This window comes from Adiantum capillus-veneris, chromosome 10 (genome assembly GCF_014529385.1).
Source record: "Adiantum capillus-veneris isolate H3 chromosome 10, ASM1452938v2, whole genome shotgun sequence".
NCBI classification, from domain to species: domain Eukaryota; kingdom Viridiplantae; phylum Streptophyta; class Polypodiopsida; order Polypodiales; family Pteridaceae; genus Adiantum; species Adiantum capillus-veneris.
Genome location: NC_140940.1, coordinates 96,135,388 through 96,162,468, shown reverse-complemented (window position 1 = coordinate 96,162,468; position 27,081 = coordinate 96,135,388). Strand labels below are relative to the sequence as shown.

Sequence of the window (27,081 nt, the reverse complement as noted above, 5' to 3'; positions counted from 1 at the left end):
CAGATCCTTGTAGATTGATGTATTGCAAGAGATAAGGCGCTATCTTCCTTCAACTAGAGTTGCACAACATAGCTATAAGTTCTTGGTGCATTGATGACCAAACTTTGAGAGTGGCCCAGAGCTTTATGGATTTTACTAGATTGTTTATGCTTTGGGGAAGTTGGTATGTTAAGAGATTGCTACATTATGGTACCTTCTCTTGATTTTCATCATAGATGAATGCGAGGACTCCTCCCGTCACATTACTAGTGCGTCTTTGTAGAAGGGTTCCATCCTACTCGGGGAATCATGATAGAGCTCTTATGCAATAGATACACGTAGAGGATTCCGAACCACGTGGAATTTATGAGAGCGAAGGTTGGTCTAAATATCTTCAAAGAAATGCTAAGATATCCCTAGCGTACCCGTATAAGAATCAATGCAACAACCTTCAAGACATGTTTAAACCTTGGGATGTGGGGGTGTTGTGAGCAATAACCATTTTATCAATTGCTTATCACAACCAAAAAAAGGTCAATATATGTACAAGAGGTGTGGATACAATTTAGAATTGGACTTGCCAAGGAGTATTCCACATGCTGAAAATATTATTTTTGTTTTATCCGACGAGTCTTGAACTTGGAGAGAGAGAGAGAGAGAGATTTTTTGTAGACCTTGGCTAAGTGCTATAATTATTTTCAAGAATTAGCTTAATCAAGTTTGTGTTAAAGATAGTAATTTACAAATTTGTGTTACAAATCGTCTCAATCCAATTGTTCATCGCTCGGAGCATTTATTTTTTGGAATGCTAAGTATGTACAAGTCCCGGCTCGCGCCTAAATCGCAGCAGTATGCAAAAGTACCTTATTCGAAATTCTTTGGCCTCCGCCTTTTGTTAGTGTGTTCTAAATTTTTTGTTACAAACATACATGTGAAGGTATTATCTTTCCAGGGTTCATGATATTGTTTGGATCAAGCGCATGCTTCAGCTTCTTCATGGTCTTCAATGTCTCATAACCCAGCTCCTTTTCCATGTACTGCAAGAAGTCAACAGAACAACCATCAATATTATGTACTTTTCCTACTTGCCGCGCAAAAAATAAAATTACCCCAAGGCCCTTAAATGCTTGAAGTCATTTGACAAAAGCATACATAACTGATCCTGTAGTATTACCTTCATCTTTCCTGTACCAACTCCATGCTCACCAGTACATGTACCTATTGCAGTGTAAAAACCCTCTCTCTCTCTCTCTCTCTCTCTCTCTCTCTCTCTCTCTCTCTCTCTATATATATATATATATATATATATATCCACACGCACACGCACGCACATGGATACTACTGTGTTTAGAAAGTACAACACAATGACAAGTAAATATCACACAAGGAGACTATAGAGGCTGCAGTATGCCAAGCACCTAGATCACTCTTAATCAGGCAGGAGACTTGCATACTCTATGGTACTTAACCCTGTACTTAACTGCAGGGGACCTCTCAAATGGTGCATAAGTCGGCACACTTGAGTATGGACATAAAAATGAGCACACTCCGGGGAGACATATTATGCCAGGAGCCCCCAAAAGGTTGGAAGTGGAAGACAACCATCAAATGCAGCTGCACACAGCCCACCATATTGGCTTTGCCCAAAACCCAATCTCTTGGACGCATGGTTCCCTCAGCAATAAAACATCAAATCTCAGATAAAAAAGACCAGGAAAGCCACCGATAAATCTCCTGACCCACAATTGACGCCAAAGCAAACCACTATCACGCCAAAGTTTATGCCACAATCTTACACCACTAGCAATGCCATGACCCCTCACATTCCCAACTCAATGCAGCCTTCCAGAGTCCAGTATCAAGCAAGAGATTATGCCACAATCTCACTTCCTTGGGTGGACAAATCAACATAACACCACTATGTGCATCATGATCCTCTACCACAGATGGCAAGAGTGCCACAGTGATACTGGCCCACAAGATCACTGTGGCACAAAATGGAGCCAAAATATTGTTGTCTAAATTTTCCTGTAGCTCATTGACACAAGGTCATATATACAAATGGAGTCCAGCACTTGCATGCAAAGTGACAAAGCAGGAGAGAAAATGACACCAGATTGGTCCCAAGAATTGACGCCCTTTTTGGGTTTTTTTTTCTTTTCTTTTTTTGGGGATAACTCGAAAACCTTCTACATCGGAGAGCCACCAAGTTAGGGGTTGATTTGGAGCTGTGCCAAAGAGTCCTTGCAATCCCCTCAGAGAATCAGCGAGCGGACTGAGAGAATCGGTGAGTAGATTGTCACTTGGCAACTCCATCCACATCACTCCTGCAGGAAAAAAAGGGTCGACATACCACAGCGACCCCTCCCCCTATCCTGTCTTGGTTCATACTACCAAACCCTAAAGACACAGCAAAAATCAGCCCCCAATTTGACCACTTTTCAGGTGCAATCGCAAAGAAAACTATACGAGGATGTGGGGAACTTCGTGTTGTATCATCTCCTTGAGTTATGATCATGAGGTTTCGTGAGACAATAAAGAACTTGGGTGCAAAACATCGGCCCTTATTTCCTAATTTTCACAACAAGTGCATAAGCATTATCCACATCATTGTACATAGCAAATACAAAGACTTGTATAGATATGTGTATTACGACCTGGAAATCATGTCTTAAGAGTTAGCAGCTGTAAAAAGTACAGAAGAGCATGCTACATAGAAGAGGGGTATGAAAGCCCATTCCAATGACTATCATTACTTTGTATTATGACAAAGGAGATTTGTGGCTACTACAAAACTGGCAAAAACCAGCCCTCAAATTAGCCGAAAACATAGAAGGTCCAACCTCATCCACAATGCAAAAAAAAGTATGCACCACCAATCAACAACGCAATTAAGTAACTCTACACTTAGCTTACCTTCCATAGACAGAGCTGTGTGCACCATGAAATCATTCAGCCGGATAGCTTCTTTTGTCTGATCCTCGCTTAACGGGTCAAATAAAATGACAGTGTGAAAGTTTCCATCTCCAGCATGCGACACAATAGGACTGCAACAAAAGCAGCGTCAATCTTGATAATGGTAAAGCATATACTCACAAATTTAACTCACAGAAGAGGATGGCATTACCACATGAGTGGTGAGGCGTCGAGTGCTTCTTTAGATTTTGTTATACAGTCTGCGAGTCTTGTTAATGGCACACATACATCCTGTACAGTAGCCAGGGCGTCAGTTTAGATCTAATTCAACTGTTAAGCAATCAATGAACACAGCTCAGAAGGTCTTAGGTTCAACTGGTCCTTATATGAAAGCCACTATGGTTATTCTTTCACATGCATATAGTACATCAACATAATATAATATGATATCCATCTTTGACAGAAGTCAGGGCCTCCTTACTGTGGACATTGCTTCTGTATCAGGTGCGGCTGCCAAACATGCCCACAAAGCCTCCTTTCTCATCTGTAGAAGTAACAAGCAGTTAGGGTGCAGCAGCAACCACAAACAAGAGTCTTAGAAAGAGAGATCGAGACATATACCCTCCAAAGATTCTCTTTTTCCTCAGGTGAATCAAAATACAGAAATCCTGAACCATGATGTTCCTCAGCAATCTTTTGTACTCGCAAAGTCTGCTCATGAGCATATGCATCTGGAAACGACACTCCTCAGAACAACTCCAAATTTCAAGAGCATGAAAAAACAAAAAGGATAGATTGTGATGCAATATTTCAAGCCAAAAATAAGGGCAGCTTGTACACTAAACTTTCCCTCCCTCTCTAAACGAGATAATGCTTTACTATACCACGATTTAAAAAACAAGCTTAAGGTGACCCGTGAGGACTGCAATGGGCATTTTTCAAAGGAAGAATGATTGTCCAAGAAGAAACAAAATTATAAAGCAATGATTCTGAGCCAGTACGCTGCTAGCAGAATTAACCAACCCTACATTAGTAAAGCAGTTAGTGATTTCCTGGTAATGCACCTACACACTTGCAATCCTTCCATGGTCAAAATCCTTCTGCTTTTAAATTACAAGTTAGTATGAACATACACACGCACGAAAGAGGGCGCCTTTTTTTTGTGAAACTAAATTTCCATTGATTACAACCTGTCCCAACAAATTCAAACATAAGGATCGGAGCCACTTTAAAATCGGTCCCATTAGCATCATTCAAAATCTTCACCATCACCTCATCTAGCATCTCCACTCGACTGACCTACAAGGACCCACAAAATAAACTAAAGTGTCTCTATAGCATTGCATAATAGAAGTAACAGACAAAAACAAGACATCAGACTTACCTGAATACCACAGTGCATAGTTGCAATGGCTACATCAGCAGCATCCTTAATAGAAGGAAAGCTGCAAACTGCAACCTGACAGATTTGATTTTGTTGAAGTGATCCAAGAAGAGCAGAAATCAGAAAAAAACTCATTTGAAAAAAAGACTAAGAGAGGGAAGTTTTTCAGGGTGGAAAACATACAACCGATGCTTCTGGAATCTTCTGAAGTCGTAGCGTCACTTCTGTTATGACGCCAAGAGTCCCTTCACTTCCAATCATCAGTCTCGTCAAATCATACCTTCATTAAACAAATCCATGTTAAGAAATACTACGGTGTACATTCTTGTATATAATCGAGTTAAATAATTCGAATTGCTAGTCAAAATAATACAACCATGGATCCAGAAACATGCCATATGCAAATTTCAGAGTCACGCAAAAGGAAGGGTAGACTTGGGTTATCCGCCTTTACAAGGCGTAGAAACATGAAAGCACGCATCTCATTCCCAGACAATTGTATAGATCTGTAGTCTTCATACGTAAGAACTTTCTCATACGCACCCGGCAGCACTTTTACGGGCTCGATTTGCCGTTTTGATAACGTCCCCATTAGCAAGTACAGCCTGAATCACAAGGTCATTAAATAAAGAAAAATTTGTTGTTAATCAATTACCCTAGAAGATATTAGAGTTCTAACCGACACTGACTGATAGAAACAAGATTGATGAACAATGTAAGAGGCTGAATGTCGAACCTTTAGAGAGAGAACATTGTCCTTCATTGTACCATATCTGAAAGGAAAATTTGATCGTCAGAGGGAGAGGAGAAAAGAGGTTTCAAAAAAAAAGCTTATTTTGTTTTTTTTTTTTTTTAAGTGGGCGCCTCTTTTTTTTATTGTTGGGGGGGGGGGGGGGGGGGGGTTTATATAAGTAACATGTACAAATATGTTCACCTTACAGCAAGTGAGCCTGAGCAACGTGTTGCGCACATTCCTCCAACAGAAGCCCCTGGACCTGTTGACATGACAAGTTTTTTGTTCAATGATTATCTCAGATTCAAGAGTGCAAGCCTCCATCTCCTTCCCATGGGTCTGTTATAAAAAGGAGAATTTATATAAAAGAGGATATACCAGGGTCCAGGGGGAAAAACAATCCGTGTGGTTTCAGATATTCATTTAACTCAATCCACCCAAGTCCAGGCTCCACAACAACATCCATATCTTCAATATGAAGAGCTTTAACAGCCTGAGCAGGCAGGCAAGGCAGTAAACGACTCTCAGCGATGACTGCTGTGCTTTGCAATGATAAACCACTTTATAAATATAAGCGTTTACCTTCATCGAACTCATGTCAATGCTTACACCGTTGAAGGGAGTTACTATTTGACCTTCGAGAGAAGTAGCTCCACCGTATGGTATGATTGGAATCTACATTACAAGAAGCAGATTATGATACTTGTGAGAGCCTGTGCATTTGTATATTGTATTCTTCTTGAAAATTGAAACCAACCATTTGAGAAATAATTACACAACAATACAGTCCCGTTCAAACTTGGTACAAAATCCCTGTATCACAACTATATGAGGACCATTTGATGTTCTCAAAGTGCTTCCTTTACCCCCGTGATTATGTTGATCTAGAAAGTTCCTTATGCATTTACCCACGATAGTAAATTGTATGTTAACCTGAGGAAAACCAAGGTTATGATGTTTAACACCACACCACAGTGGCTCAGGAGGTCAGCACCCACTTACATATGACCAGGACACGGTGGAGTATACAGATGTGTACACCTATCTTGGGGAAGTCTTCAGTGGACTGGTGTTTTCATTGAGGAGAGCAGTAGAAACTAGATTGACAAGAGCTTATGCAGCCTTGAGGGCGTTGGAGAAGATGTGTTCTCACGTTCAGTTTCAGGAACCTCGAACAAAGCTGTGGCTTTTTGACACTCTATTTGGCTTCAGATATGCTTTATGGGGTTCAGATTTGAGGACCCTCAGTGGACCACCATGGCAGATCTGGTAGCACTGATGGATGGAGATGTATGGAGAGGCCTCTAGTCTCTATGATCTCTCGATTGATTTGAGCTAAGGCCTCTCAGTGCCACATGAGATTATTTGAGCCGAGCTAGCTGCCCCCCCTCTCGTAGTTGAGGCCCTTACTAGATCAGTTTCCTTCATGTATAATTTATGGGACCTTCCCAGAGACAAATATGCTCGGCTAGCCCTTGAGTCATCCTAACAGCTAGCGCTACGGGGGGACATGTCATGCTAGTATGGGCAGATGACATCATGGTTTCAGTCACATGGCTTCAGCATGGATAGACTGTCTCCATTCCAGTACTCCTTGGATGCACCCTCCCTTTCTCTCACATGGACAAAGATCACTAGACTTGAACGTCAAGGAAAAGGGATCACATGAAGATGAAGACTAAAATACAAGAAACGATCACGAATGAAACACTCAAACAATGCATGCGTATCAATCATGTGAACACATAATACTTCCTGTAAGGGTTCTTTGGACCTAGGCTCGAGAGCCAAGACCGGTTCTTCCTGGATGATCGAATCGTCCTGTGGGGGTTCTTTGAACCTCGACTCGAAAGCCAAGATCCGTTCTTCGTGATTGATCGAATCTACAACAAAATTAGCTTCGCTAGAAAAAGCATCAACTAACACATCATCCTTGTGAACAATCACATCTTCTTCATGCAACTCATCATGCTTGTCTTTATCATCCAAATCATCATGCTGATCATTGTCATTCAAATCATCATGCAAATCATGTGTGTCTTGCTTAGGAGAAGAAGAGACTGAGAGAGTCCTTTTCCTGATTCTGTGCAAACTGCACCTGCACAATCGGAAAGAGTCGCAAGAACTCTTCATGAGTTGGTCGCCCTGTTCTTGTCTTGCTTTGCTCTCGCGAAGTATGGCTGCCACTCTTCTGTGTATTGACGCTCTATGGCTACCATCTTTTCTTCGTGTTCACGCTCTATTTCTACTTTTAGGTCTAACTTCTTGTCCAACAACAACTGCGGCAACTCCTTCATAGGAGTTAGTGCAAACGTAGATGGGGAAAGGGGAGGGTCGGAAAAACCTCCTAGTGGGAAAAATTCTTCTTCGCCTCTCTCATGCTCATCACCTCCAAGCGAAGTATCCATTCCGCTTCGAGTGATGACCATTATGAAGTCGTGGGTTCTTGTGGTCTTGGGTTCTTAAGTTCACGAGGAACTTGGGTTCTTGCGGGTCTTGGTTCTTGGGATTCTTGGGTTCTTGAGGTTCTTGCGGGTCTTGTGGTTCTTCTTTCGCTTGCAATCTGTGTTTGAGAAGGATCTTCTCTTCACCCAAGTTCTACTCCTTTCTGCCGGCGCACCCCTTGGCGACCTTGCGCTCACACCAAGGTTGCTTTTTCCCACCTCAAGTCGATTGGCCGGCCGCTAAGTGCACGGTCCGCTCTCAATGAGTGAAAAGAGACACAAGGGGAGTCTGGACAAGCCCTTCTTTCTTGGGATTCCTATCACTCTTCAGAAACACGATTAGGAATCGACACGCCCAAGAAAACTTGGGTTCGTGCGACCTCAACAAGCAAAAAAAAATCTTGTGATTCTTGTGGTTCTTTCCTTGAGTGATATAGAACACTGCCAAAGCTCTGATACCAATGTAAGGTGAGGGAATCTACTGCTTGGAGGGGAAAGTCCACCAAGGTTCTTGTGAGAAGTTGCCTGCTGAGCTTGGCTCTTGTTGCCTCTTCTGCCATTTAGTGCTAATTTTGGTTTGCTTATATATTTTCTTACCCAAATTGCCCTACCTACTTTTGTTGGAAAGTCACTTAAATTACTAAGTGAAAAAATGCCAAAAATAGGTAAAATAGGCTAAATGCACTGGAAAATTCCCCTGACTAATTCTGATGGATTCTGATAGGAATGCTTATGATCATGCTGTGTGCAACCAGAGGATATGCATCTACACTAAGTGATTGGACATGCACGGTCTACAAATAGACTCACAAAAAGTGCCTGATCACTTCTAAATCTAGACTGACTGGACTGACTGAACCCTGATCATGCTGTAGCTTGTCCATGGACACATAGGATTGGATGCGTCACGTGACATGTTCACACTCCAGAGGGGCTATCTACATTAGTTTACTCCACTATCGGGGTGAAGTAGGGCTGCCCGCTCTCTCCTACTATATTTGGTATGTATGTGGATGAGGTTTCTAACTATGTTTAGAGAGATGGTGATAGAGGTGCACAGCTAGCAGGGACATGGATTCCACTATTGTTATATGATGATGATATTGTGTCAATCTCCGACTCTCCGGAGGGGATGCAAGTTGCAACGTCACTTGGATGCTTTGCATAGGTTTGCCCACCACAGTGGTTTGTTTGTCAACGTTGGTAAAACCAAGGTAATGGTGTTTAACCCCACCCCACAGTGGATCAGGAGATCAGCACCCGCATTCACATATGGCCATGAGACAGTGGAGTATACAGATGCTTACACCTACCTTGGGGTGGACTTCAGTGGACCAGCATTTTCATTGAGGAGAGCAGCAAAGACTAGATTGACCAGAGCCTATGCAATGTGGGTGGATTCGAGAGGATGTGTTCACAGATTCCGCTTCAAGAACCTCGGACGAATCTCTGGCTTTTTGACACTCTGGTGGCTTCCGCATGGCACTATGGAGATATGGAGGCCTTCATTGGACCATCATGGGAGATCGGGTCGCACTAATGGATGGAGAGACATGGAGAAGCCTCCGGTCTCTATGATCTCGCGGCTTATTAGAGCCAAGGCTTCAGTACCACATGACATTATTCGAGCAGAGCTAGTTGGCCCCCCACTAGTGGTTGAGGCGCTCACCAGATCAGTCTCCTTTATACAGCGCTTATGGGACCTCCTAGAGATAGAAATGCCCGCCTAGCACTTGAGTCCTCTCGACAGTTAGCTATGCAAGGAGATACAGCATGCTCGTATGGGGAGATGACATCATGGTTTCAGGTACATGGATTCAGCACTGACAGATTGCTCCCCTTCCAGTACTCATTGATTTCACACCCTCCGACTCTTACGCAATCCGAGGTCACCAGGCTCATTCACCAGGCCTTGACTCAGCTAGATACCAGGAGGACCTGGATACAACTGACACAGGAGCTAGGCACGAAGATGGATTTCTATAGAGAGCATCTTCTCCCAATTACTGAGGATGATTTTGTGACGAGGCCTAGATACATGGACACCCACTTATCTCATGGGATACGATGTGCTATTGGCCAGATACGCACTTCTTCACACCAGCTTCGGGTCAAGACTGGTAGATACAGCGGAGTACCAACAGAGGCCAGCACATGTCCCTATGTCACATGGAGCCTGAGACAAAGCTGCACTACACATGCCACTGCCCAGTTTACTATGAGATACGAGGCCGCTTACACTGCTTGTTCAGGGAGGGTTTTGGACCACTCTCTAGAGTCACGAGGTATGAGGACCAGAAATGTCTCGGATTGTGTTTGCTTGAACTGTGCAAACACAGGAGAGCCTGATGAGAGGATAGGCTAGCCAGTCTCAGAGACGGATCACAGACTTCTTTAGAGCGGACACTCGGCATCCAGAGGAGTAGCTACCACAACAGAGCTTACATTCTCCTTACACTAGAGACACAATGATCGATCAAGTGACCGAGCTAGGGAGATCCACACGCCCAAGACTGCAAAGGACTACACAACATCGACGAAGGCTGCATCAGAGGATTCGGATCACTCTGGCTCGACAAGTACGACGCCCAATCAGACTGCTGACCATGGAGGAGATTGATGAGATCTCCCAGCAACCAACGATGGATCTCCTGTGATTTAGCTCTTTTTGACGATACACCCACATTGTGTTGTATTAGCCCTCATTTACTACTCTCACCCCCTACTCATATCCTACACAATTCCAGCTAGCTGCTTAGTTCGAATCTAGCAGTTTAGGATTCTATAGCACCCCTTTTTCTCAGTCCTTTTATTTTTGGCACATTTTGGTACTCAGACATTGTATCAGATTCACCACGTTGTAACTTTTTAGTCTCATAGGTCATTTTGTCCTTTTGAAAACATTAAAACTTAATATAACATTTCATCTCTCTCTCTCTCTCTCTCTCTCTCTCTCTCTCTCTCTCTCTTTCTCTTTCTTTTTGGAAAAATCAGGGCTGTATATTACTGAGTACAATATAATCCCCAGCGGTTGCCAAAATAGCCTATCACGTGGGGTGTACAAGCTGAATGTAAGGGTGAGAGCCACTATAGTGACAACTCGACTAGAACAATCTCATGGTGGTCTGTGTGATGAGTGGAGGAGAAACCACCGAGGGGGGGCATAATGCCATGTAATCTGGCCACCTGTAAGTGTGAAGAAGAGTGGAGATCGGGCCCAACGCCGAAGGAAGGCAAATCGACGAGCCTCGGCTGCTCAAGATGTACCTGAGGAAGAATCCCACTGCCAAATCAGGATGTGAATGATGTCCAACCAAATGGCAGTGAGGGTATCCTGAAGGAGCTGTGGAGCCGCACTGAGAATGTGAAGACAACGAGCTCTCCAAACATTCCATAGTGTAATGCTAGTGATGACTGAAAAAACTTCATCACGTGTCTGAGGATCCCCCTGCCAAGCAATCTGTGGTAACATAGCCAAAGTCCTTCGCCGATAACCAGTTGAGGTAAGCATAAGAGCTGGATCTGTGTCTGAGCCCTCGTAGAAAAGATGCGGTCCGGGCATCGGCATCAACCACGAGACAGATCCCCAAGTGAGAAATCCATGATGAACACCGGCTCTGCTAAGTAAAAAGCAAACTGCTAGCCACACTACATGAGAAGATGAGCATGACCAAAGACAGTGTGCAGGTGACTCATGTAGTCGCAAAGGACAGCGAGTACATAACGGATCATGACCCATAGTAGCTAGCCAAGTCCCAACTGGAAGTCCTGCATGTGCAATCATCCACATGAAAAAAGAAATACGACGAGCCGCATGTAAATCCCAGATGGTTGACCAAAACTGCTGTAGATAGGCATGGGAGAGACCTGAATGTAACCAGAAACGCATACGAGTGGGCTGCTCTGGGTGCTATCTCATCAATACTAATCTTCCAATTCTGACAGTGTACTCAAAGAATGATACAGGTGCACCGGTGGGGTTAGAGTGAGGTCAATGCCACTCTCCTGGGTCCCAATAAAGCTGAGATAGGGCACGACCCTCCCACACCCAAAGCCTCCAAAGTGCGGCATCAGCGGAAGCGAAACGGGGGTCAACACAACGACGCTTCCCGCGGGAGCCAACTACTCGTATGGCCTCCCATCGAGCGCCGAGGTAGACAAGGTGCGGAGAGGTGGTATCATATGTCAATCTAGCATGAATCTCCTGAGAGTAGTCAGTATCAACTGTGAACAGCATGGTGTCTAAACGAACTAATAAGAGAGTGCTCTGAGCAAAGAGACCTTCCCAGCCACTGTGGAGGCATCTGAACCGTGCCGCGCATGACTGCGTCCCACTGTGAAGGAACGGCGGAGTCAATCTCAAGCAGTCTCTCTGTCACCCCGCGACCAATGTCATAATGTTCTGCCACAAAATCTGCATCCAGCATACGTGTCTCATGAAACAACCGCATAGAGGCAGCAGGGCCAGTGTCCCAAGCAACCCAATCAATGTGAGTCCTCTCTCCAAGCTGACGGGGTGGATTAACCGAAGAATCAAGAACTGCATCATTCCAAATGAGAGGCTGGCGCTCAATCTCCTCACGACATGAGGGAGGTGAGCGTATGATAGCCCGTCGCATGGAAACCCAAATCTGAAGGAGCGATCGGATGAAGGGTGAGAGAGTGCTGGTGAACAAGGGGGCATCCGTAAAGAGAAAACGATACACACACACACACACATATACATATACAAATGTCACTGCTCCACATACTATGAGATTCGCGAGCGATTCCATTGCTTATTCAGGAAGGGTTTTGGACCATTTTCCAGAGTTATAGGATACCAAGATCAGAGATGCTTAAGTCTGTTCTTGCTTTGAGTTGAGGAGACAAAGAGATTTCTTGTTGAGGCGACCAGAGAGATGGACTCAGAGGCAGGTTATGGACTATTTCACACCAGCCATTACCACTAGACAGATAGGTTCAACAGCAGAGTTGGGATCCCACCTGCACTAGAGGCACACTGATTGACCATGCGCTCGACCTAGGGAGACCCAAGCGTCCACGATTACAAAGGAGCGCATCCAACATAGACAGAGATTATAGAGGAGGATTATTTTGGCGCGCCATGCACGATACCCAGTCAGGTTTTGACCATGGAGGATATCCATGAGATCCGACACTGATCGATGCTCGATTTACTCTGAGCTGGAGGATTACCCCCTTCTTAGTAGCTTAAGTTTGTTGCATCCCTCATTATTTTGTACCTTTGTATTGACTAGAGAGTCTCTAGTCTCTCCCACACTTTCACTTTCACTACAACATTTTGTTTAGAATGTTAATCTTTCTTTCAGCACAAAGACAATGTATTAGATTCACCAGTTTGTAACTTGTTGGTCTCATAGGTCATTTTGGCCTTTTGTAGACGTTAATATATTATTTCATTTCATCTCTCTCTCTCTCTCTCTCTCTCTCTCTCTCTCTCTCTCTCTCTCTCTCTCTCTCTCTCTCTCTCTCTCTCTCTCTCTCTCGTTGGGTTAAAGACCTAAATAACCCCTTTTTGTACATTTTTATACTTTGTCCAGGTTCAATATGAACCTGGACAATATTGAACCTGGACACATTTTTTAAAGGTCACTTATAATAAAAGTGGGAAAACCCAAAACTCACTTATTGAGTTTTTCCCAAAAACGTGAGCGCTCTCTCTCTCCCTCTTCGTTCTGCTAGCGCTTCCTCTCCTGCTGGCTTTCGCCACCCCTCTCTGCACACACACTGCACATCTTCGCGTGCTCTATCACTTGCACACACCGCCGCGCGCTCAACAACTGGTATCAGAGCCAGATTAGGGTTTCAGAAGCTTTGCGCAGGTGGCTGGACAGCAGGCAAAAGGCTTCTCTCGCGTCAAATTTCTGCTTTCATCGCGAAGCCCCTTGCTTCCGGTGTCACCTAGGGTGATTAGGGTTCCCAAAACAGCTTAAAACAGGTAAAAACCAGAAAATTACAGATCAAAACAGCAAAACGCAGGTGTTCTAAATCGATTCCCGTGAATGCCCCTTGCTTTTCCCACTCAAAATAGGTCCATTTGATGCAAATTGATGCACCAAAACAGTAAATTTGCAAAAAATTCAGAATTGGACTGTTTTTATGTACACAAATTGAGGTTTATGTACGCCTTTTGTGGGTTTATGCAAGTACGCATTGGGGATACTTGTTAATTGCTGAAATTTTCAGCACGTTGTATGCAACGTGCGGTACATTGTGATCACTGAAAATTTTCAGATTTTGTTTAGACACTTTCTACTGCATTTTTATCCGTGCAAATGGCCTCTACTTCCTCGTCATCTGATGCCAAGAGCTTGATGGAAATCAAGCGATTTGACGGTACAGGTTTCAACCTATGGCAGGACAGGATGCAGGGGATTTTGTTCCTCAAGGATTGTGAGGACACCCTTTTGGCTGTAAAGCCTGAGGATATGCCAAATGAGGATGGACAGCCACCTGTCATGGCTGAAAATGATTTTCAGCAGCATGAGCATGCTGAAAATGAGTTGCCTCCTGATGTAGAACCTGTGCCTGAGAATGTAGATCATTGGGTACGCAGGTCTACTCGTGTCAGAAGGTTGATACACCGCTTTGAGCCCTCTTTGCATCATGTTATGTTGACAGATGAGGGAGAGCCTCTTACGATACACCGCTTTGAGCCCTCTTTGCATCATGTTATGTTGACAGATGAGGGAGAGCCTCTTACGTATAAAGAGGCAAAGACATGTGAGTCGAGCAGTAAAAAGTAGGAGCTTGCAATGCAAGAGGAAATGAAATCCTTGTATGCAAATGATACTTAGGATCTTGTGTCATTGCCTAAAGGGAGAAAGGCTCTTCCTAACAAATGGGTATACAAGATTAAGATTATGGATGAAAAACCCAAGTACAAGGCAAGATTGGTTGCAAAAGGATATGCACAAAAAGAAGGAATTGATTTTCAAGAAATCTTTTCTCCCGTTGTAAAGCTTACAACTTTACGTGTCCTTTTTGCTCTCGTTGCGGTGCTTGATTTGGAATTGAATCAAATGGATGTAAAGACAGCGTTTTTGCACGGTGACATTGAAGAGGACATATACATGAAACAACATGAAGGTTTTGTAGTTCCTACACGTGAGGAACTTGTATGCAAACTGAAAAGGGCTTTGTATGGTTTGAGACAATCATCACGGCAGTGGTATAAGAAGTTTGACACTTTTATGCTGTCTCGAGGCTTTAAACGCAGCCATGCAGATCATTGTTTGTATACAAAAAGGGATGAAGATGGTAGTCCCATCATACTTGTTCTCTATGTTGATGACATGCTGTTTGCCGAGAAACATAAGACTAGTCTTGATGCTCTGAAACGTAAGCTAAATTCAACATTTGCTATGAAGGATTTGGGTGATACAGAGCATATTTTGGGCATGCGTATTAAAAGAGATAGAAAGCTGAAATTGTTGTTTTTATCTCAAGAAAAGTACATTGCTAAAGTACTTGACAAGTTTAACATGGCTGAAGCTAAGTCACTTGGAGTACCTTTACCTCCACACACAAAACTTAGCAAAGCCGATTGCCCAAAGGATGACGTGGCAGTGAATGCTACGAAGGGAATCCCTTATGCATCAGGTTGTGGTTCTCTTATGTATGCTATGTATGGTTGCCACTCGTCCTGACATTGCCCATGCGGTGGGAGTTGTTAGTATATACATGTCCAATCCCGGCAAAGCACATTGGGAAGCTGTGAAATGCATTCTGAGATACTTGTCAGGTACACAATCTAGGTGTATATGCTATGGCAAAAGTGACCTGAAGTTGCAGGGCTATTGTGATGCAGATATGGCAGGTGACTTGGATACCAGGAAGTCCACTAGTGGCTATGTGTTTGCTATTGCTGGTGGTGCTGTCTCTTGGTGTTCACGACTGCAGAAAATTGTGGCATTGAGTACTACTGAGGCTGAATATATTTCACCCACAGAGGCTTCTAAAGAGGCCATATGGTTGGGCAGACTTGCCAAAGAGTTTGGTATGCCTGCTAGTACTCCTGTCTTGGGATGTGATAGCCAAAGTGCTGTCTATTTGGCCAAGAATGCCATGTTTCATGCACGGACAAAGCACATTGATGTGAGATACCACTTCATACGACAGGTATTGGAGGATGGTCTAGTCACCTTGACTAAGATTCACTCACAGGATAAACCTGCAGATGTTCTCACCAAGCGTCTTACTAAAGCTCAACATGAGCATTGCATACAGCTAGTGGGAGTTGGTTAACTTAAAGGCGTCATTTATGCCTTTAAGTGGGAGGTTGTTGGGTTAAAGGCCTAAATAACCCCTTTTTGTACATTTTTATACTTTGTTCAGGTTCATATTGAACCTGGACACATTTTTTAAAGGTCACTTATAATAAAAGTGGGAAAACCCAAAACTCACTTATTGAGTTTTCCCCAAAAACGTGAGCTCTCTCTCTCTCCCTCTTCATTCTGCTAGCGCTTCCTCTCCTGCTGGCTTTCGCCAGCCCTCTCTGCGCACACACTGCACATCTTCGCGTGCTCTATCACTTGCACACACCACCACGCGCTCAACATCTCTCTCTCTCTCTCTCTCTCTCTCTCTCTCTCTCTCTCTCTCTCTCTCTTTTCTAATGGAGATTCTAAATCAAACATCAACAAAAGGGTTCGTGATTTGTCCAGAGCTACTTCATATAAAGTTTATCTATGCTGTCACCAGAATATCACGAGTGAGACATTTCATTACGTTCACAGGATGCCTCTTCATTGAGGTTTCAGCTCTCCATCCAATCAAGCAAGTACTCGCCTATTCATGTTGATTTACCTAAAAGACATGCTTTTTCACGAAGATAGAACAGAACTATACATTTGTAAGTATTCGTCTCTTGTATAAGGAGTCCTTACATCACACTTCAATATTTATTTCTTGACTGATCTTGAATTTTTTCTTGAGAATAGTGTGATAGCGAATAAATTCCTCGTATAAATTCTTTTGAAGACTTAGGAAGTTGTCAGTAACTCTTAAACTGTGTAGCTTGAGAGGCTCACAATACCAAGCCGACTTGGTATTTTGCGGTTCAAAATGTGGGCACTTTAAACACAAAGGAAGAATCCTCAGATGGATTTCAGTAGGCATTTCAAATGGAACATAAGCATGCTAAATATTCAAACCTTAAGCACTTTATGCATACCTTATATTTGTTGCAACATTTCACCACTTTCACAATTTCTTCTTGTGTCCTGTCAGGGGAATATCGATTTAGAATCAGAAGGATTGACAACTTTACCAATTACCCAAAAAGAGGTGCAGTTCATCTCACTTTGGATATACAACAAAATCAGGAACATGGGTAGCTGGATGATAGCTGTTTACAGGCTTTCCATGCGAAGCTCTTTCGTCTTGGTCTAACACAACACGCTCCTCCTGCACAGTTTTTGCAGAAATAAAGCGAGAAGATCAACCAAAGCGTGCTTGGTGAAACATCGACATAATGCAAAGTATTAGAAGATTTTCTCACATCCAAAGCTTCCACCAATTCCTCAATAAAAGATTTTGGCAACGGGTGTCGACCATCGCGTTTTTGGATAAACTCCACTCTAAACAAGAGAGAGAAAAAAAACAATCCAATGTTCTATGATAATGTAGACTATACGCATAACAGTAAGACAAAAACCGATGAAACCACGCAGTACAAAATGTGCTCAAGAAAGGTCGTGTATGTGCATCACCTCAATATGCTATGCAAATAAGTTGGTTCTAATGCAACCACACATCACTCAACATACCACAAAAATGAACAAATGTCACAAAATTGGTGGCGTGGCAGCACACAAGACACACAGAATTAGGGTTACCTGACCAACTTACAAAGAATGGCTGAGGGGCCTAAAACCTAGCAGAAGAATGAACTGACAAACTTGTAGAGTGTGGCCGAGAGGCCTAAATTCTAGAAGATTATGCAAAGCCTACAAATCTACTGACATGGCCTATTCCCTAGAAACGTGGACAACTAGCTGATGTGGCAGTGCTGTAGGGAGGATGCCATAAATCACGAAAACTGTACCGACAGTCTGCAAATTGTGGAACAGCCCTCTGGGCGTTTGCTTTTGGACCTGGTGCTTTTGGACGCACAGCTTTTCATGTGAGAGGCTTTTGGGAGGCCAAGGGTATTTAAATATTACATGGGGGTCTCACTCTGGCATTCCAGCTTGCAAGGAAGAAGAGCAGAGCCCCGAAGTTGGAACTTGTGGAAGCGATATAAAGAAATACCGAAAGGGGCGCTAGGGTTTTGGGCACACTGTACTCGAGGAGTGGAACTCTACCATTCCATCTCTCTCACATGGATTCTCCCTCTCTGTTCAAGTTGTTTGAAGTGCTAAATGTCTGTTCCAGCTTGTTCTTTTCAATTGGCACTTGGTGCCTTCCCGTTACAATGGTATTATAGCTTCATTTCGTCTGCATTTTTGAAAGCACACCGATCCACTAAGAGCACACAGAGCAAGATAGCCCTTCTTGATTCTATAGAGTGCATGCAGTTCCTCCTCGATGAACTCCACAACATACTCTCGAGGCCTCCTCAGCAGAACCTCCCAATTCTGCAAAGCTTTTGGCAATTATGGGGGCAAGGGGTGACATATATACCCACCTCAGTAAAGGTCCCTACCCAGACTTTGACAAATAAGTAAAATAAATACCTAAACGCCAAAATAAATAATGGGATCACTTTGGGCAGTTCACTTGAGATGCCAAAACTCTAACGCCCTCTTTGCAACTCATAGTGGAACTATAGAACACATCTTGTCCATAATCCGACCAACAACAATGGATGGTGCACGATTTTCGCGTTTGGCGCTGTAGCTAGTTTTTGGGGAGTCCAGATGCTTTTAGAGTTCGATGCTTTTCATGTAAATTGCTTTTCAAGCCAAGGGCCTTTAATATGTACCTAGGACCCATTCTCCGCCAATTTTCCCATGTGGAAGTGTAGAGCTAAGGGTATCGGCGTTGTACTGAGTTCAAGCAATATAAAGAGATAGTGAAAGGGGCACCAGGGTTTGGGGCCAGTGCTCTCTTAGGGTGGAACTCCACCACTCCTTGTCTCGTATATTGTGCACTCTCTCTCTCTCTCTCTCTCTCTCTCTCTCTCTCTCTCTCTCTCTCTCTCTCTCTCTCTCAATTCAATTATTTGAGTGCTAAAAGCTTGTCTCGTCTCTTCTTTTCCGTTGGCACGTGGTGCCCTCCCATTACAGTGGTATCAGAGCTTCAGGGGTGTGCTATTCTGAAAGCATATCGGTGCTTCAAGAGCAGACAGAGTAAGTTATTAAAGAATCTGAGTCCGCGCCCCGGACTTACTAGCCACTCCTACCCTTAGTCGCGCATCAAGCGTGCTCTCGTCTTCATCTCTCTGTCTTAAGGGGCATAAGCCATAAAGAACCCAAGACCACATTGCGTTTATGGATTCGGCAAAGCACTTGCCGTTTCTTCTCGACGAGCTTCGCGACATTCTTTCACGACTACCACAGCAGAATCTCCCAATGCAGCAGGGTTTCCAACAATTTCTGAATTACATGTTACCTCCGCTAATGCCCTAGGTGGTGCCTCCTCCGGCACAAGAAAGTGCGAGAGCTTCCAACTGGCAACCTTCCCAGCCATCTGTTGCGATCAAGGGAGTCTTTAGGAATATGTTGTAGCCATCTGACCCTTATCCAATGCAACCACCTTTGCCACCAGCTTTGCCTCCACCTCCCCCACCACCACCGCCAGGCTACAATGGTTGGAGCCCGTATGGATATCCTTACTATCCGTACCCGGGGTGTGCACTTAACCAACCGAAGGATTTCAAAGATGACGGCATGACAGTCGGATTTTTCACTTTTCTGGGGTGAAAGATCGAAAGAAAGCATTGCAATTCCTACAGCAATTCGACAACATCTATGCTTCGGAAAATTATACAAAAAAATCCAAAATTTCTCAAGCAACGAGATTTCTTATAGATAATGCTATGTAGTTGTGGAGTTCAATCACGACACAATTGTATGCTCCAAGGACATGGAAAGCTTTCAAGACAATATTTGCACGCAGGTATCTCTCTTTGAAGTTCGAATCTCGTCAGAATGGGGCGACTTGAAAATGCTTGCCACAAAGACCATGGATGACTATAACCAAAGGTTTCTCGGCGTCTACCTTCCAGTGTCCTTCTTTAAGTTCATTCCCTTGGAGGACCAGTGCAAGCAATACACCATTGGACTACCATCACCATTGCAAGAATATTGTCTGCCCAAGCAAGTCTCAACCATGCAAGAACTTATGGACCTTGCAGTCGTCGGCTACAAATTGATGAAAGGAAAGCTAGAGTTTACTACAAAAGCAACTCCGGCCAATAACCAAAACTCCGAGCAACAATGAACAAATTCTCGAGATTCTCGTGACAGTCAACCTCAAAGGCCTCGTTTGACACCTCAACAACGAGACACCTTATTATAAGAAGGCTGATGCTTTAATTGCTTTCAAACAGGGCATAACTATATTAATTGTCCCCTTCCCATTGACAGACCAGCGGAGCCGACGCTCACACAGACGATCGACAGAACCCCACGACCATCTCCAACCAAACGAGCTAAACCGGCCATTGGCCTTGTACCTGACATAAACCTTGAAAGCACAAATGAATTGTGTTGAGCATATGGCAAAGTCAACGGCTTGAGAGACCTAATTTTCTTCGACCCAAGAGCTACCAAAAACTTTATCCATCCAAAATTCCCAACGCAGATGGACTTTGATTATGATGCATAGCGTGGCGATCTTGAAGCCAAGGATATCACAGGGCAAACTCAAAAAGTGGCACAGCTCATTGGTGCTCTTCCAGTGACTATCCAAGGATATCACGAAAAAGCCGATTTCCACATTATGAAGTTGGGAAACTGTAACGTTCTCTTGGGCATGCCTCGGCATGATAACAATGACACGACAGTCCAAATCCGGAACCGTACAATTAGAAGGACAAGCCATTCGTCCTCAAAGTTCGGCCGAGTAATTTTTGTTTTGTATTTAGATACTTTTGAGCTTTGTCTGAAAAAGTACTGTTTAAAATCTGTTTGAAATGGATGCAATCTATTTTAAACATGTCTTAGTACCGATTAGAATTGTTTTGACTCTAGATTTAATACTAGTTTCAATGACGAGTGATATGCTCCCGGGAGAAGAACTGAAGAGAATTGTTTATGAGAATGCTTGCAACATACTCATGGCACAGACTATTGTGGTTATTTGCGGGGGGAGTATTGAATGTTTGAGTGCTTTTTTTACTCATGGCTCGGACCCTTATGGTTAATTATGGGGGAGGGATATTAAGAAGTCTCATTAGTGGTTACTCTCAGCACCTCCAAGCGACACAAGCTACAGTCTAGGTTGGTTGTAAAAGGCCTCTATACCTCATGGCTTTTTTAGGTTGATTGCGGGAGGAGTGGTGAGGGAGTCGTTGAACAGCTCATGGCCCAAACCAAGATGATTATTTGTGGAGGAAGTGTTCATCAGCGGCTACATGTTTCTATGTCTTGTAACATGCATATGTGAGCATTTGTGCTGCATTGTGATGTGCCAACCATGAATATTCCTACTTGAGTGAGATTACCTGGGTATGTAATTATTAGTGCATCAAGACACCCGTTACAAATCACGATTTGGGTGTGATGGCTGATTTTGCTACGCCGGAATATCAAGAACTCTAATTTGGAATGCGAAAACTTATTGTCCCTTGGAATGACCCTCAAAAAATTTTGAGCTAACTTGAGTTGTTTTGCACATATACGGTAATCGCAGACAATTACTCCTCTTTCAAGAAGGGGGGATGTCACAAACTGCTAGCGTGTCAAAAAGCCACTGAAAACCAGAGCTAGCCTGCCGATCCCAACTGAGGGGCCCAAACCCTAGAAGCAATAGAAAGACCAGGAGTTCTCACCAACTTACAGATCCTTGTTGAGTGGGGCCTAAAATATTAAATAAACCTGTCCACCTTATGGGACCCAATCATATGGGCCCCCAGTGCCTAGGGACCATAAATAAAGCAAGACCAGCACGCGCACACGCACACACACACACACACACACACACACACATCTTGCGTGAAGGATGTTGACATGGCAACTGTACGGATGCCCGCAAATTGCGCTAACAATGCCGTGTGGCAACCTGTACAGACTTCCGCGTTTTATGTAGACGCTGACGTTGCAGGTGTACAGATTTTCGCATTTGGCGCTGCTGCTAGCTTTTGGGGAGTCCAGATGCCCTTAGAGTTTGATGCTTTTCATGTAAACTACTTTACAAGCCAAGGGCCTGGCAGTTTTCCCGCATGGGGGTGCAAAGCAGAGGGGTACCAGCATTGTATTGAGTTGAAGCAATACAAAGAAATACTTAAAGGGGTGTCAAGGTTTGGGGCCAGTGCTCTCTCGAGGTGAAATTCCGCCACTCCCGGTCTCGTGTCTTGTGCACTCTCTCTCTTTCAGTTCTGTTATTTGAAGTGCTAAAAGCTTGTCTCGTCTGTTCTTTTCCATTAGCACGTGGTGCCCTCCCATTACAAGGAACTACACTAAAGAATCAAAGATCTCTCAAGCCGTCGGTTTTCTCAAAGACTATGCTATGGAGTGGTGGAGTTTTTTAGCTACCGAGCCACATGCTCCAAGGACTGGGCAAGCTTTCAAGAATACTTTTTCCAGGAGAGTCACATGACATCCTATTTGAAGTGCAACGTCTGACAAAATAGGGTAACTTGCCACAAAAACCATGGAAGATTACAAGATTCCTAGATGTTTATCTTCCGATGTCTTTGTTCAAGTTGATACCCTTGGAGAACCGGTGTGAATGCTATACCATTGGAATGTCATCAATGCTACCGGAATACAGTTTGTCCAAGCAAGTTTCTACTATCCAAGAGATTATGGACCATGTTGCGGTCGACTAATGGCTACATATATGCTCTCCGATGCGCCGAGTATCTTGGCACCTCCCGCCCCCAACCTTTCGCCTACTAGTTTGCATAACCTAAGCCTCAGCTCTGCCAATTGATACAGCAGAAAGCAGTTCCTCCAATGGACTTGCTTCTTTCCATGTGGCATATTTTGCTCCAATGGTTGCGGAGCACTAATACAGCCAATCACTCAATTAGCAGAAACATGACCAACCAGCCTATCTTGCATGTGCCAACTGGAGCACACCATATGCTAGGGCTATGATTGAGTGCAAAGTTTACGTAAGAGTCTCCACTACGTGCAGGTTTGATGTCGCCGTACAGCCTGGCTAATTACTCATCCACAGTGTGAGAAGGTTGAAGTGGGAACTTGGCAGACAACTAGGTATTCACAACTCTGAGTGAATACCTTCTCACAACCAATTCCTGGTTGCAATTTAGTAGCTTCTGCAGTCTCTAACTCAAAAATTGACACAAGTTAAGACATAAGAAATTGAACACGGGCAGGTGGAGTCGGCTCTTGACTGAGAGCTGGTGGGTGGGTGGGTGGGTGGGTGTGTGTGCACGTGCGAGAGAGAGAGAGAGAGAGAGAGAGAGAGAGAGAGAGAGGAAGAAGAAGAAGAAAAAGAAATCCATTGATAGCATACCGTTCAAGTGGCATCTGTGGTTCTGCAGAGACAAATGCACTGTGTGAGGCGGCAATCCCAGCTGCTGCCGCCACAAGAAGGGACAAGCCGGCAGCTTTGGAGGATGACGAAGCGGAGGTGGATGATGATGAGGAGTACCTTGAGGAAGAAAGGGCACGAGTCAGGAAGCCATCGCAGTGAGAGGACCTGCGAAGCCAAAGCAGGACGCGAGACCAGGACGCCATTGTTGAACGCAGTGTTGCCTTCCCCTGCCTTTTGAACTGAAAGCTTAACACTTGCCGATGCGCAAGGGAGTTTTGTCGACGAGGCAAAATCTTTCTGACAAGGTAAAGGCTTCAGTCGGTCAGTCCCCAAAGAGTGAAGGTAGTTCCATTTTTTTTGTAAACCAAGTTACCAAGTGTCGCTAAGGGGCTCAAAAGTCTTCTTCTGAACAAGTAGTCCCAACGCTTGAATTAGATGGTATCTAAAGAGATCCCTTGGCTCTGAGGGGAAAAAAAAAAAACAGAAAAGCTCTTTCCACGTGCCACTGCCAGGAGATATTTCTCTCTCTTACTAAAAGTTAGGGAGAATTACCAAACTACCCCCTCTAGTTGGTGGAAATTCCCAAAATACCCCTCAAATTTCAAAAATTGCTGAAATACCCTTTAATCCATTTTTCAGTGTGTGGCACGTAATTTGTCACAAATTGCCTGGCAAAAAGTGCAATTATGTCTAAAATTAATCAAGCAATTTATCTCTGATGCCTACATAACCAACGCAAATTCTAGCTTTATCATCTTGTATTGATTTGACAATCAGTCTTCTTATGAAAAGCTACGATTTTTCAAAGCTTGTTTTTTTTGTGTTCGGCCAGGTGGAGAAGACATGGAGAGAGGAGAGAGATTATTTTTATTCGTTGGTGCGCCCAACCTGGTCTACATGTTAAATTGTGAGTAGGTGGCAGCAACGAGGATTGCTCACAGATCGAAGAGGAAGGAGAACGGGGTGGGCCGGGCGATGACACAGGAGAGGGGAGATTTGGCAAGAGAGTCTCTCTCTCTCTCTCTCTCTCTCTCTCTCTCTCTCTCTCTCTCTCTCTCTCTCTCTCTCTCTCTCTCTCTCTCTCTATCTATCTATCTATCTATCTATCTGATAGGCGAGATAACGTGCACACACCTTGAACGAGGGGAGTAGGCACAAATGCAGGGGAGAGGCGAGAGACAAAGCTGAGTGTTGAGGCGCTCCGCGTGTGAGTGTGACGACGAGGGGAAGTAGCGTACAGTTGAAACCAAGGCAAGTGCATGATTGGGCATCGTTGAGATGCATGTGAATCCCTTCTAGGTGAGAGGCTGGCAAAGGCAAGACGAAGGAATCGTGGAAGATTCCCACTAAAAAAATGAGGATAGAGCGAATAGGAGTAGGAAACATAGAAACATATTCTTCAAAAGGCTGCATTTACGACTTTAAAGAACAAATGATTAAACAACATACATTAGACTTCCCATTAATTAATTAATCTCGAAGATTCTATCTGTGACATTTTCGCTGAAGTAAAAGTTTCGCGTTGTCTGATTCTCATGCTGTGGTGCCTTTCGTTGGTGCCCCAGATTAGTTCCCACTCTGAGCGGAGGTCACAGACCTCATCATGATAGGTACACAACTACAAAGCGACACAGTTTCAAAGATATGATCGTCATAGCTCCAGTGGGAACACACAGATGTAGCTCCTGTTTTATGTGCAGAGGGACGCACTTTCAAAGATCTGATTGTCATAGCTCCAGAGGAAGACAGTTTGAAATATGTGAAGACACAGATGTAGCTCCTGTTTTATATGCATATCCGATTGTCATAGCTGCAAAGGAAGACAATTTCAAAGATCCGAACACAAAGAATCGCTCTTTTGCAATACCCACAAACAGACATAAAACCATTGATTCAAACATCTATTTCTGGCAAGAACAGAACAAAAGCGGCAGAGCCATATAGCTACATTCAGAATAAAGCTTATACATCAGTGCAGTTGACCAATACAAAACCACATCACTCAATGACAGTAGTTCAATTCCAGTCAAAGGGTGTCTTGAGTTGATGCCCATTGTTAGATTGGAAACTTGCTTGCAAAAACCTTCGTATAACTGCCGATCTAGAACACATATCTCAAATATTCATTCTGCCAAGCACATTTGAGAAATTGCATGCTATTCAACTAATTCAACTGCGCTTTAAATGTTGCAATTTCTTTTGCAGCAGTGAAATTCGTTTCCTATAGCTCTGCAACCTGGATGTCAGATATATTGACGTTGTAATTGTCGATACTATCTTTGATGCTATGCACCGCTTCAACAAGTTCTGAACGAAGTGATCGCCGGCTTCTTGATTCATCACCAAGGAATTCCTTCAAAATATCGACCAACACGTCCTCAATCTTGTCAATTCGTGCGTCTTCTAGATGTATAAATGATTCATCTGGCTATGTTTCCTCCAATGCCAAGTCTTGATTGTCGTTTTGGTCTTCCATTGCTTACCTAGACCAATCAATATGTTAGGATTACTTCCATTAGTAAACAAAAATAAACAAAACAAAGAATTCAAACAACCAAAGTATGTCCATACAATTTTGCAAGCAGAATAAGTGCACTAAGCAACCATTGTCTCACCAACTTCATGGACTAATGGGATATAGTCGTCCCCAATCTGTGCATCTTTGACATATACGTCCATATTGCAATCATTACCAACAAAATTTGACGGGCTGTCACAGATAATCATTATCAAAAAGATGTCCGACCACTAATTATTCTCTATGAAAACTCAATTTCTTACCTTTGTCTATCTTGCCAACGCGACAAAAACCAATCTGATTGTGGATGCGTGCTACCATACGTGTCATTGTTCACAAAGATATTAACAATGTCTTGGTAGTTAGTAGAGGTTGGATGAATCATGCACCTCCACAATGCCTTCATTTTACATAATTCCATCCCCCGTCCTCGGTACGGAGTTATCCACGATGAAGACGCATAATATTTTCCAGTTTTGATCATTCTATGTATCGTTCATAAAAAGTCATACCTACAACATGCCGCATGCTATATTTCCAAAACATCAACGCTCTGCCGAAAATATTTCCCGGCGTTAGGCAGACCTTGTTTTTTCACCTCATCAGCACCATATAAGCTATATAGCTCGATCCCTCTATTCACCTCATCAACACTGATATTGTGCATCACTTTCTGAAGGTGTGGCTCGCTAGTCTCCTTCAAACAAAAGCCTATCATTCCTTCAAAAGTGTGCATCTTTCGTTGTTTCAGACCCCGACACAGTACCATCCCACCCGTAGGCGTTGACTTATCCCATCCTAGATATACTTTGACTTTTTGGTTCACACCAATAAGCGATGTTGCCCACAACCGCACTACCATCTATAGGTGCAAATGAAAAGAGATCCTCCTCTTTCCATTGCGCACAGCCCAGCCAGACTTTCATTCTGAAGAAAAGATTCCATCTACTACAATAAGCCTACATCTATGTCCCCACCACCTATTGAAACAGTAACACTAACCTCCATGACCCTGCTAGCTGGTTTTGATGGTTTCCCCTTCCCTTGCTCTACTTTACTACGCTTGGGTTTCTTTGAAGCATTGCATTTGTCTACTGCTCTACGTCGAGCTTCACACTTCAGCATCGCATGCACACATCAATAGGCAGTACAAAGCCAACAATGACCAGACACTCTGACAGAAAACATGTGATAAACAGTGCCAATGGACAAAAGCTAACAGACACGCACAAAAACACACCAAAAGACTCACACAAGAAAACAGAAAGAGAGGCGTAGCTTACAAGAAGGGCTGCTACGGTTCGCTCACGACCACCACACATAGAAAATGGGGACCAGCCACTCCCTAAAATAAAGACAACTACACGCTACCAGCACACCAGATGTTGGGCCCTACCGGTGCATGCCCCTGTCGCGACACGTTGTCCATCCTTTGCTCCTTATTTTTCCTTAACTCCCAGCGAATCTCCCC

At 43.7% G+C, this 27,081-nt stretch overlaps 1 protein-coding gene across 1 annotated transcript; it reads right to left on the bottom strand.

Moving 5' to 3' along the window:
- Positions 1-659: 659 nt before the first annotated feature.
- On the bottom strand, positions 660-23,434 carry LOC147449300 (D-lactate dehydrogenase [cytochrome], mitochondrial-like). The gene is made up of 18 exons (XM_086521783.1): positions 23,072-23,434; positions 16,983-17,061; positions 16,785-16,888; positions 16,656-16,704; positions 5,595-5,687; positions 5,391-5,505; positions 5,214-5,274; positions 5,016-5,052; positions 4,823-4,884; positions 4,463-4,559; positions 4,280-4,354; positions 4,086-4,194; positions 3,517-3,626; positions 3,377-3,439; positions 3,107-3,186; positions 2,896-3,026; positions 1,154-1,197; positions 660-1,016 (listed from the first exon to the last, which is right to left on the bottom strand). Exons 1-18 carry the CDS (start codon positions 23,293-23,295, stop codon positions 897-899), a joined length of 1,653 nt encoding a protein of 550 aa, XP_086377909.1. The 5' UTR covers positions 23,296-23,434; the 3' UTR covers positions 660-896.
- Between the last annotated feature and the right edge of the window lie 3,647 nt (positions 23,435-27,081).

What these genes read in the sequence shown, in the direction of transcription:
- LOC147449300 (XM_086521783.1), bottom strand. Translation starts at nt 23,295, where the DNA reads ATGGCGTCCTGGTCTCGCGTCCTGCTTTGGCTTCGCAGGTCCTCTCAC. An exon ending in GTTTTTCCCCCTGGACCCTG is followed by an intron (nt 5,275 to 5,390) that starts GTATATCCTCTT and finishes TCATGTCAACAG; the next exon opens with GTCCAGGGGCTTCTGTTGGA. An exon ending in CACAGCTCTGTCTATGGAAG is followed by an intron (nt 1,198 to 2,895) that starts GTAAGCTAAGTG and finishes ACACTGCAATAG; the next exon opens with GTACATGTACTGGTGAGCAT.